At 48.3% G+C, this 12,747-nt stretch overlaps 1 protein-coding gene across 2 annotated transcripts in view; it reads right to left on the reverse strand.

Moving 5' to 3' along the window:
* The window catches only part of GRIK3 (glutamate ionotropic receptor kainate type subunit 3), a 234,016-nt gene that overhangs the window by 74,232 nt on the left and 147,037 nt on the right, over window positions 1-12,747 (reverse strand). For both annotated transcript variants that reach the window (XM_054012104.1, XM_054012105.1), the window contains exons 6-7: window positions 10,813-10,986; window positions 2,407-2,550 (exon numbers count right to left, since the gene is read on the reverse strand). In XM_054012104.1, the coding sequence (XP_053868079.1) occupies window positions 2,407-2,550; window positions 10,813-10,986 (318 nt within the window). The remainder of the gene's footprint in view (window positions 1-2,406; window positions 2,551-10,812; window positions 10,987-12,747) is intronic.

The raw sequence follows: 12,747 nt of genomic DNA on the forward strand, positions 1-12,747 counted from the left end.
GTTCCCACGCAGAACGGGATGCCCTTGACGAGTGATAACAAGCCAGGCGGTGCCCCTGGCGAATCACAGCTCTGAAAAAATCCTGCTGAAGACAAGGCCTGAGTGTGTGTTTGCCAGTGTGGCACAAACAAACATTGGCACAATTCTCTACGTGAGCAACACGGGGCTAAGGGGCCTGGTCTCTGCAGCGGACATCCCTCTGCATTTGCTGTTTTGTCCTCAGAGAGCACAGTTATTATGTGTTTTGGCTGCAGCGGAGGAAGCTTATCCCTGCAACTAGCTGACAGAGTGCCAGGAAGGGGAACAACAGGCGGGCACTGGAGTGGAGGGCTCGGAGTAGTTTGCAAAAGGAGGCAACAAATGAAATTATTCAATACTCTCTTCTGGCAGCCGGCAGGAGCAGCTCCTTGCAGAAGGGAACAAACCGAGAGAGAGAAGAGGAGATTTTCAGAGCCTGCGAACTGGCAGTTCAATGTCCCAGTAAAATGGGGATAATCTTTCCTTTCTCCCGCCCTTGGTCTGTCTTGTCTATTTAGATTGTAAACGCGTCGGGGCAGGGACTTTCTCCCACTCTGTGTATGTACAGGCCCTAGCACAGGGGGACCCCGATGGGCCCGTAGGCACTACCACTATACAAATAAGAAATACACAATAAATAATGATCTTTTAATTGACTTTTCTGCCACAGAAACAAGAGAATTTAGTTTAACCATTGCAAAGCCTGGGAAGAAGAGAGAGAATTATTTCCACAGCTCCAATAATAGCATAAAATACTGTGGCCTGATTATACTAGTCCCATGTTAAAAGGCGCAGCTAGAGCAGTGTAAAGGGGCCTTTGTGTAAGTGAGAATCCAGCCCTTAATCCCAAAGATGCTTGCACCTATCTACTGGCAGGAGCACATCCCAGCCCCCCAATGTGCCCTTTGCACAGCACTAGGGAACTGCCGCTCACCCCTCACTCTTCGTTAGTGTTTTCAGGCTAGGATCGTCTCCCAGGGAGGTGAGCTACGTTACACTGGCAGGAGCCGAAACACAGCAAGTAAGCAGAGGACAGGCCTGGTAAGAAAGTAGCTCCCTGAAACATGCCCTGCGCGGCTGCTCTCACAGGTGCGCTCCTGGCCACGTCTCGTTCCAGCCTCCCCGCAGGGCTGTGATTTGGTAAACTTGCTGCTCGCAATCACCAATGTTCTGCTGCTGTTTGCATGCGTAAGCCAAGGCTGGGCTGAACCCAGGGAATTTATAATTACACAAAACAGAGGAAATGAAGTTCCCACTTCACTTCCCGGACTCCCATGTTACTAAATCCATGGCTCTGCCAAAACTGGGCAATCAGCACATGGGCAGAAATGCAAGACGCTGCCAGTTTTGCCACCAGACCTGTGTCAAGTGCTTTTTGTGGACACCAACCAACTGTTCCTGCAAAAGGCAAACAGCTCTCGCTCTGCTAGGCAACCGCCTTGTAAGGAGAGCAGCCCAGAGCAGGCACAGGTGAGCGTCTGTAACAGCACTGGAGATTTTAGCTCATTTCTCATGTCTTGCTGTGACCCCACTGAAACTATTCTGAGGATGTAAGTGAGATGTAAGTGGTGCATAAGCCTCATGCAAGCCTTTTGCACAGGGGTGAAGATCAACCAACTGCAAACATTTAACAAGAATTGTAACTCACCGTGGTTTACAGTATCTGTTTTTAGATCAACAAATGCACTTTTACAATTGGCTACTGAGAGGCCCCAATCCAGGCCTGGACTCTCATTCACGGACACACTTGGGGTAATGCTCTAAAATGCCTCCTGTAAAAATATTCCAGTGCACCCAAGAGCTCCGGCTGTGCTCCTGTTAGGAGTGGAGTTTTCACACTCTATTCAGCTACATCAGGGATTTTTTTTTATACCAGGCCTCAACATGCACAGATCAAAGCAGCCCACCGATGGATGGGGCACCAGGCATCTCCAGCTTCAAATGGGACCGACAACGTGTGTGAGGACATTCAAACAGTGACAGCAGTGGCTGGAGACAAGACAGGCAAAGGGTACAAGCGCAGGGTCACACCTGAGCTAGGAAGAGAAGTTGGGGTTCTCGCTTCCCAGTCCAGGATCCTATCTACTGGACCACTGTGACTGGTCAGGTTTAGCCCTGCTCTCTCTCCACCAAAGTCAGGGTGTTTCACCAGGATTCAGGTTAGCCCAGCAATGTAAAGACTCTGGTTATTGGCCTTTATCAGATGAAAGCTACGAACAATCTGACTCCTGGATCCTTGCTCCCATCCATCTCTGCAAGGGTTGTCTGTAGTGCTCGTAAGTGCGTTGTCTAGCCACTGTGCAGCTCCTAATTCTGGGCTCTGAACAGCTGCTCCCCACCCCCACGTCGCCGACGGAAGGTTTGCATCAATAGGAAGGAAGCTTTTACCTCTTTTATAAAATTCATAAAGCGGCCCCCGAACCTCCAGGCTTTGTGTCGATGGCACTGCAGGGAGTTAACAGTCATCTGTGGGGCTCGCTGGTAGCACACTGAGACGATGTGAACTGCGTCGTACAACAGGGCAGCATCTGTCTAAAATAAAGGGGAACAGCATTTGGGTTGATAACAGTTCCAAAGCAAAAAGGCACTCATGCAGCAGAGGCAGCAAAGAGTCCTGTGGCACCTTATAGACTAACAGAAGCTCATGCTCCAATACGTCTGTTAGTCTATAAGGTGCCACAGGACTCTTTGCTGCTTTTACAGATCCAGACTAACACGGCTTCCCCTCTGATACTTAATGCAGCAGAGTGATTTGGTGCTGGTTCCATTTGGAAAACCCATGATCCATCTCACGCAAAGCTGCAACAGCTTTTCTAAATTGTCCCCCGGTCGCCTCTGTCTTCTCATCTGCATCCTGACATCTTTCCTCCCTGGCGTCTGAAACACAATTGCACACGGCTTCCCTGGGGGCAGGGCTTTCGGCACTGAGGGGTTGCATCCTGCCGGCGGATCAGCCCGATGCTGCTGATCAGTTTGGGAGCTGCGGGCCAGGCACCCTCCAGCACACGCACAGTTGCCAGCAGCAGGGGGCTGAGAGCGTTTATGAGGAAGGCCTGGGTACAATGGTTTCATTGGAGAGCAGATTGATGGGACAGTTGGCACCACTGGTAAAACGGGGGGAGGAAGGGGCTGGATAAATAAAAAGCAAAGCCCAATGCAAGAACCAGCTGACCACTGCAAGGACACTTACAGTCACAATGACTCCTGGCTATTGAGGGATCTAATCGTTCAGCCCTAGATGAGTGTAATCAAAGGCCTCATATCCGGCTCCCATTGAAGTCAACTGTAAAATTCCCATGGACTGAAAGGGAGCAGAACGTAGCCATATTCTCTACATCGTTACAATGGTGAGCTCAACGAACTTCTAGAGAGTCATAGGTTTCAAGGTCAGATCACCTAGGCTGACCTCCTGTATGACACAGGCCATGGGAAACCTTGCTCCATGAGTCCTGCATGGAGCCCATAACGTCTGTTTGAGCTATAGCGTATCTTGGAAAAACCCTGCATTATAACCAGACAAACAGGCCCTCAATTCCCCTCTGGAGGGTAGATTTGGAACAGTCCATTCTTTATCCAAACGAGCTGATCTAAAAAAAGTAATAATGTTTCATGACTCTGTGCGGAGGGAGGGTCAGAGAAGGAGGGAGATTTTTTGTTTCATTTGGAATTATTCCTGAATTATTTCTGGATTTGGACAAAAAGGTTTTGGATAACATTTTTTGTTTTGAAATTTTTCATTTCATTTTGGTGGGGGAAAATCCCACTCCACATTTGTATGTTTTTGTTTCAAAATTGTGGAAGAAAACCCACCTTCTCACACTTTTTTATTCTTCCCTCCACCAGGGTTAAAAAAAAAAAGAGTAATCATAACTGGTGGTGAGGCGAATTTCCCCCCTAATTTAAAAACTAAAAAAAGTTGTCAAAAATTAAAAACTTTGGTTTAAAATCATTTTTTGTGAAACCCCTTTAAAAAAGGCAGAAAAAATTTCAACCACTCCTAACCCTTGTCCATCAGGACAGAAAATATGTCTTTGGCTGAAATTTCAGACTTCAACAGAACTTTGAAATAGCTACAGCTACAGAACAGCAAATAGGTTTGCTTTTTGGGCAGAACTTGTGTTTTTGTTCTTTTCGTTTTCTAAATGGGTAATTGTTATGTACACAACAAAGAAATTCTTCAGAACAGGAGGTTTTTTCCAATATGTGTTAGGTTACATTAAAAGGCCATAGTCATCTCTGTAAATCACAGACTACAAGAATGCCATCTCTCTATCTACGTCTTTTTTAGGTATCTCTAATGCATCTACCAGTGTACTGTCTACATGTCACACAGAAAAGATTGCTAGTCCTTTTTAATGAAATGTCAGACAAATAGGGGATATAAAAAGGTTTTTTTTGACTGTAGCCCGTTTTCTTTGAGGATCTCAAAGCACTAGCACCGAAAAATAGTGGTACACCTCTACCCCAATATAATGCTGTCCTCAGGAACCGAAAAATCTTACCACGTTATAAGTGAAACCACGTTATATTGAACTTGCTTTGATCCGCCAGAGCGTGCAGCCCCGCCCCCCCGGAGCGCCGCTTTACCACGTTATATCCGAATTCGTGTTATATTGAGTCGCGTTATATTGGGGTAGAGGTGTATCTCTATTTTATAGATGGGTAAAATGAGGAACAGAAAAGTTAAGTGACCAAGGTCATGCAGCAAGTCAAGTGCAGAACTCTGTTCTCCTGACTCTTAGTCCCTGTTAGAACCACTAATCAACACAGAGAAGTCAGAGCTGCCCTCATGAGAAAACAAAAGCAAAGCATCCCCATTTCAAGATGAAATTTCAAGGTGAGGAGTTGGACTCTGAGTAAAAATCCCCCCACCACCCCGGTAGGTTTTCTTGGGCACTGGTGCCGTGAAATCTTCACCCATGTGGCGATGCCTGACAGTCCTGCTTCCATGAAATATCCATGATGAAACTGGGAAATTTCAGGCAGTGGGGGTCAGGGGGCTATTTCTGTACAAAGTGACTGCGAGTGGGGGTGGGGGTGTGGTTTGGAATGGCTTTGTGACACTGCACCCCACCTCCAGACACTGACAAAGTGGCATTTTTTTTTCACTTCTAAAAGAGGGATGGGGGAAAATCCCACTAGTGAAAAACACGTTCCTCGCTGGTTTCACAAAAGTAGATGCCAAAGACCCAAGAATAGCAGCCACATTTGTAAAAAATCAAACAACGTAGCAAACTACAGAGCAAATCTAACAGTGGAGAAAATGCTCTGCCCCAGCTTGGCAATCACTCCCATGACCTTATTCCTCCCAAGCGTGACGAGCAGGAGCCTGGCCTACATCCTGCTAGCGTAATTTGACAGCACTAAGGGACAGGATACTGGGTCTTGTAAGTCTGGGGGACAATGGAACACGTTTAAGCACACAGATGGTGTATAATTGTTATTTGTTTTATGGTGGCCTGTTCGGGCCCCCGCTGAGAGTCCATTGTGTTAGACACTCTACAAACATATAGGGAGAGACAGGCCCTATCTCCAAGAGCAAAACAGACAAGAGAGGCATAGGGCAGGAGAGAAACAGCCACAGATCAGGAAAGAGACTTGCCCAAGCTCCCACTGTAGGTCCCTGGCAGAGCTGGGAAGAAAGCTGGTGCTCTCTCCACTGGGCCAGGCTGCCTTTCTGTTCTATCGCATTGTCCTGGAATACTGGAGAGGAGTAGGAGACAGCACAATATTCTACTCCGAACGAGCAGGGCAAGTTCACAGATACCTACAGCTAATGTGCATTAGTCATGAATTCTCATGTGGAGCCCTCTAGGGCAGTCCAGTCACCAAACCATACTAGCATGGAGAGCGCAGTGTAAGCCAACCCAAAGGTCACCAGCGGTAAAGAACCTACATTCCAAGAAAGGATTAAAGGATCTGGGCTTTGTTCTCATAGGAGAGGAGTGAGCCTCCAGGTGCCGTGGTAGAGGTTTCCAAAATTACAAAGGCAGAGCCAGGGTGGCTGGGGATAAACTCCCCGCAAAGCTGAAGGGTGTTTCGAAAGCAAAGGGCCAGAACGGCAGGTTCGGTGCTAGCCTCGGATTTTGCAGTCATGGTTTTCCACCTGCGAATAGCGCCTGCACTCAGAGTTTCATGCCTGTGATGGGTTATACCCACAAATCCGGGGCTGGGAGTTCAGCATCTGGATGCTACCTCATGTGCCTGTGATGATGCAAACTCAGTGAGCAAATTAAGGCGTAGCTGAAAACCAGACCCACCATCCAAACTGTATGTGGGAGTATAAGGAAATCAGGCAGCACGTAGCCTGCAATAAGCTACCAGAGATGGGACCGAGTTTGAAAGACACCTGACTTAGCTGCTGGAGGAGAGGCTGGAAGGACATGATTCTGAAGCATGAAGGTCGGGTGAACAGCAGTGCAGACAGGGCTGGCTCGTTAAACCCCGTGGCCTCTGCATGCTCCTAAAATGGCTTCTGTTCTTATCATCCACCACTACGGCAGATATTGCAGAGACGCAGTGTGCATTTGAGTAGAGTGCAGCATGCCCCAGTATGCTCAGGTAGCTATGGAAGATAGTGCATCCATTGCATAATCTAAAGATTGTTTAAAACAAAGAGGAAGCTCTTAAATCCCCAATGCTAGTATTCTGGAGGGTCATATTTGGTAGGGAGGAAGGACCCTAAAACCGGAGGTCAGAGAGCTTTGTGACCTTGTTATGGAGAAGAGATGGCAAACAACCAAATCTTAGTGCCCACATAACAAAGGGTTCTACTAACTGAGGTCTTGTCCTACATTCAGGGCAATAGTCTCTCTCCGGGGTCATGCGAAGCTAGGTGTTCGTGCCGTATATAAAAACAAAATAATTTAGAAGATATTTCTCGGTTTAGTAAGTGCTAACGATGCAGGAGGTGGGGGAAGGGAGGGTGTGGTGGGGCGGCTGCCCCACTCCCTGAATTTGGACTGCAGCAGGCCAGTGGGCCTGCGCAGACAGGGAGCCAATCAGGGAAGGCCTTATAGGGAGCCAATCAGGGCCAGGCTCAGCCCTATAAGAAGGCTGCTCAGGAAAGGAGCAGTCAGTCTGTCCCAGGCCTTCAACAGGGGAAGGTCTGTCTCCAGGATGGGAGACTAGCACCCGGGACAGTGCAGTGCTGGGCAGGCCCGGGGGAGCAGAGGGTAACTCCAGCCTGGAGTCTGTCAGGCTGCAGACCCTGAAGGGAAGGGTCTAGCCGGTGCTAGGGGCCGAAGGGGAAGTGGCCCAGGGACGTGGACAGATGGAGAGAGAGAAGGAGGGCAGGACGGCTACCACTAGAGGGTCCCTGGGTTGGGACCCAGAGTAGTGGGCAGGCCTGGTTCCCCCCCTTTCCCCCTTGCCTTACACCCGGCCGACGGAGCGGCCATCTAGAGCTGCACCAACCCCCTGCCAAGAGGGGAGTGACTTTGAGGGTGCAGTTGGCCACATCGGCCAGGACGCAGAGAGGCAGCTGATAGTCCATCCTCTCCCCCTTCCGCGGGGGGTCAAAGGGGCACTGCCGGAGGGCAGTGGCTCGAAGAGGACGCCGCGATTGTGGGAGCAACGCGGGTCCGGACACACCAACCGAGGGCGAGACGACGGACGGGACACCACCAGGAGGGGGCGCTCCACTGGACAGAGCTAATTCCCGAGACAACCAGTAGGAGGTGCCAGGTGGTGAGTCCCAACCCTGTCACAGAGGGTTCCGATGTCTTGGGCAGAGATGTCTGATGTTAGAAGGATGCTGCTCTTAGCTGCAGAGAGAAACTTTCAGCTCTGCTGGAAGGAGGCTTTCTAAAAAATTTATTAGAAAGCACACAGCATGCTGGCTCAGTCCTTGCTGGCGAGGAGAGAGGCTGGAAATCACAGCCAGCGTGCAGGCATCACTGCAGAGTAGCATTTTATCATAATGCCCCATATGTGACAGGCAGAGCAGGAGATTAACAAGCCATATTGGGGAGGGGGAAGGTCATGCCAGTGCCTCTGGTTATTTCCAACTGTCTTGCTGCAACGGTAGAAGTGCTGCTGCTGTCCTCATTTCTGCCAGCTGCCAGGCCGCGGGCTCCACCGTTGCCCCAGATGCTTGGCTCCTGATGTGTCTCACGAGGAGATGGGGCTAAGGAAGCAGACTCCTTCTGGTCAGAAATTAAGGCCTGGTCCTAATGCATCCTTCCCTCGAGTGTTGGGAAATCCTCCAAACCAGCCACCAGACATCTGATCCACCCTTGCTGGCTATTTCTCTCTGACACCCTGAGCAGACATGGACAGGGCGCTCCGGGGGGGATTTCTCACACTGCCTTTTTCTCACTGTCACTCCCCTGGAGGGCTCCATATGCAGAAATCGGCGTCTCTCCGTTTTTCTCACCCTTCCTTGATGCACACGCTGAGTAATACGACCCAAGCTATGAAACGAGCCGTCTCTGGGTGCCCCTCAGAACACTGGAGCACTTCCTCCTCTGTTTGCCCATCCCTAACGAGCAGCACCATCCTGAAATGCACACTGTGAATAAGGCACCTTCTAGTCCCTCTGGCGTCTTGGGGCCCCAGAGAAATTGGAAGCCCAGAATGTGTCCAGTTGGGGATGTTGCTTGCTAGAGGCCGAAGGAGAATGGTGGAAGCCTCCACTCAGAAGAAACCCTCAGTGACAGGCGGGAGGCACTTCAAGGAGGAAAGGATACTAGTGCACTGGTGAAAAGATCCTGGTAGGCGTGAAGAGGCAGGCCAGAAGGAAGCCAGGCAGCACTTATGTGGGGTGAGGCATCCTCCCAGTAGTAACTATTGGGAACGGAGCTGCAGGGAACCCTGGCTCCCGACACAAGCATGTCAACTCTGCTCCCATTCTCCAGATCACTCACTCCAAACTGCAGGCCTTATCCTGCCAGGTACTGAGCTCCCAGGGAAGTCTGTGGAAGGCAGGGGTGCTGGTGAACCTCCCAGGAGGCATTCAGCATCTTATAGACTGAAAGACTCCTAGACTGTAAGGTCAGAAGGGACCATTCTGATCATCTAGTCTGACCTCCTGCACAACACATCTTGCAGGATTGTGTCCTGTGAAATATCAAACCACTGTCCTGAATCCAGTCCAACCCTCTGGGGAGTTCCGTGCAAGAGCTTGTCACAGCGACAGGCACGTCCCTGGTGACGTGGCTCACACTGAACGGCACGAGCATTCCGAATTCCCAGTGCCTGTTCTCAGGAGCAGGCGCCCGCCTGCCCCACCCTGAAACACAGCTTGTGCAGAGCAATGAGGAGAGAGTTCCCTCCTCAGCCTGGGAGCGCCAGGGTTTGTAGCACATGCATCATGTACCTTTCCAGTTCAGCGAGCACTGTGCATCGGGCCGGCGCAGAGAAATCCAGGCGTGTTCCAACAAGGAATACAGTATCGATCGCATTAAAGAAACAACTACCTTCCTTTGCCTCTCGTTCCCAGCACATACTGTGTGGGGTTTACACTGCACCTAGTCGTGGTCACTGCATGGCCCAGCCATGCGGCAGCCTGAACTAACATCGTCTAATCAGTCGATGTGCATCCAGATTTTGTGGAGGAGACATGACACGGGGGTTGCACCATTAAGACAAGTCAAATAGCTGCATGGAAGCTGTGGCCCCCGGGCATACTGGCCAACACAGAGGGACTGTAATAAGAGTGGTACCGTACTGGGACTGAAGAGGTTAAACCATGGGAGCTTTGTTGTATTTAAGAGGCAATTTCAAGAGAGGGCAACTAAGTACAGGAGGAAGGATCCCTGGGATGAGGTGTCTTGGGACAAGTTGGCTGAGATGTGAACCAATGAGTCTTTTATTGTATGTTTGTACAGCACCCACTGGAGCCTCTGGGTGCTAGAGAAAGGCAAAGAATTACTGTTATTCATAAGAAATAATCACAAGAACAATAAGAACAATTAGAGCTGGTCAAAATGTTTCCAAATTTCAGAATTAAAAACAAAAAAGGAACAATTTTCTTGACATTTCCACAGTTTTCTTCCAGTTTTTTCTCCAAATTATAGGGCTGGTGGAAATTTTTACAATTTGAAAATATTGACACAAATGTTTGTGGGGGTTTTCCTGACTGGCTCCAATACTAATAAATAATGCTCAGAGCCATTAATGGACTTCTGCATGTTCAGCATAGGCTTCCAGGGGACTTATCTGCAGCAGGGGCAGCTGCAAAACCCTCAAGACACCAAATGTGCATTTCTCTTGTACTCAAATCCTTGTCTGTGGTAGCTTTGCACTGCTCACACACCCGCTGGCCAATAACTACCTTCAGATCTAGCTCCTGCAGGGGAGACCACGTTTAGCAAAATGAAAGTGCATGGAGGCTTTTTTGATTTTTAAAGTTGTATGAAACCTAAAAAGAGTTTTTTTCCCCAATGGATCACCTATCCATCCGCTTTTGGATTTTAATTAAACGCTCCAGCAATCAGCACTCAACTGCTGTATTTACGAAGATCAGCAGCTATCTTCACACATCAGCCTTTTATGGATGATGGGCCAAGGAGATGTAGCTCCCCTGCGATTGATATACATGCTGATTCTCCAGGGTGAATATGGCCCGATGCATCTATGACAGGGATGCCCAGCTATGATCCTTCATTAAGTTTCAAAAGCAGAGAAATAATCAGCAGGAAATAAATGCCAATTATTCAGTAAAGTCCTAGAGAAATCCCTCCCTCCCCAGAGCCCATGCAGAAGCCAGAGCAGATATAACGGGAGTGGCGTTTGTGTCAGGGCAGGGACAACACACCCCATGTCAAAGGGATTTTAAAGTGACCATCGTACCATCATGACCCCATCGAGCAGGCCCGACTCCGCCCTGGGCGCGGCCTGCAGCCGCTCCATGGACCATTTCTCAGTGATGGCAGACACGTGAGGGTTCTCCACGTTGAGGATCCGGAAGCCAGTCAGGTTCACTCCAGAGTAGCGGTATGGCTCTAGGTCTAGTGCATAAAGATCCTTAAAAGAGAGAAATCGGTTTTAACATTTTGTGACTTTCTTTTCTTTGTCTCATTTCCTCTGTTTAATGTGGTGTCTTTGTGCTAAGCTGGAGAGTTCAGGGTTCACAGAAAGTGGGATACAGGATGCTGCCGTACTGAATGGAGGGTATAGAGCTCTGTCCATATCATATTAGGATAGTACCCAATGGAATCAGGGCCCCATGGTGCTACATACATCTAGGAAAAGCCAATCTCCTTTCTAAAGATGTCACAATCTAAACACACAAGACAAACAACGAAAAACAACAACAACATGTTTTGTTCAACCCAAAATGAAATGTCTAATTTTCACATTTTTTTTTAACTCAAAAGACAAAATCGTTTTGAATTGAAAAATCTTTTTTTTTCAAAATATTGAAATGAAACATTTCCATTTTGTTATGATTTTTGTTATTTGGCAAATTCAATAAGAATTTGCAAAATGGTTTGGTTGACCCAAATCTGAACTTTTCAGTGAAAAACGTTGACTGAAAAATTTCATCCAACCCTCGCCCTGAGACTGGCACCTGGCCACTACACCCTGCAGAACGAGGTCTTAAAAGGCATTGTTTCTGCATTTGAGTTTAATCCTATAAAAGTTCCCTACGGTTTTTCCTGGAGAATTTGCTTTGAGTGCTGAGTCCTGGACGGTGCCGTGGATGACAGAATAACTCCAAATTTGGAATGTCAATTTGCAGATCACTATAGAAGAGGAGCTAAGATGAATTTCTTGACATTAGGACCAGTCTACACAGTCTGCAAATGAATGAGTGTGCCCTTTATACAATAAAAAAAGAGAGAGGCAGAGAAGCCAGGCAGCCTTTAGCTCCACTGGCAACCCGCCCAAAGCTGTCACTTGGCAGGCAGGAAGAGGGGGTATTTGCAGTCCTTCGTTAGCGCACTTCCTTAATGCATCTCTTGGCTCTGCCACATCTGAATATTAACTTCAGTACAGGGAGGTCTGTAGCTCAAACCTCAGAAACAAATCGGAATGGGTTTTGGATCCGAGACACACCAGGCACACACCACAGCTGTTCAGCTCGGCAAAAAACAAGAACAGCTCACCCAAGGGAACTGGAAGCTGCCTGGATGATGAAGCTGAACAAGGTTTCCTGGGAGTTCACAAATGAGGGAACCGTGAATGAGCGCGGCAGAGAATGGCAATCAGGAGGGGGCTTCGGTCCTGGAATAATCTGCTTAATGAGTCGCTTTAACCATATTTTATTTTGAACCGTTTCTGCAACTGTTATTGATTTTGTAATCCCAGATCATCCCATTCCTACCATCTCTCTGTTGATTCATTCTCTAAAACAGATGAGAGGCAATAAAAAAGTAGTTTGCATGCAACACATTCTCCTGGGCCAAATTCTAGGAAGTGCTGAGTTTCTGTTTTGACTTTTTGTTTCAAAATGACATTGTTTAGAAATTAAACTAGATTAACTAAAAACACCACAAAACGTGATGAAAAACACCCCAAAATGAAACAAAATGGTTTATTTTGTCCCAGTCATGAATTGTACACTCTTTGGGGTTGGGACTTGTCTCTTTGTTCTGTGTTTGTACAGTGCTTTGCACAACAGGGTCCTGGGACAGGACTCGGCCTCCTAGGTGCTACTGCAATACATATCCATTGGCTTCCCTGCCGGATTCGATTTTACCCTGATATTGTCTCAAAGTCAGTGTTTAACTACCACAGTGTGCCACACCGCTTGACCTGTCAGGGACCAGACCTGGGGTGAAA

Source organism: Malaclemys terrapin, chromosome 22, assembly GCF_027887155.1.
Source record: "Malaclemys terrapin pileata isolate rMalTer1 chromosome 22, rMalTer1.hap1, whole genome shotgun sequence".
Classification (NCBI taxonomy): Eukaryota; Metazoa; Chordata; order Testudines; family Emydidae; genus Malaclemys; species Malaclemys terrapin.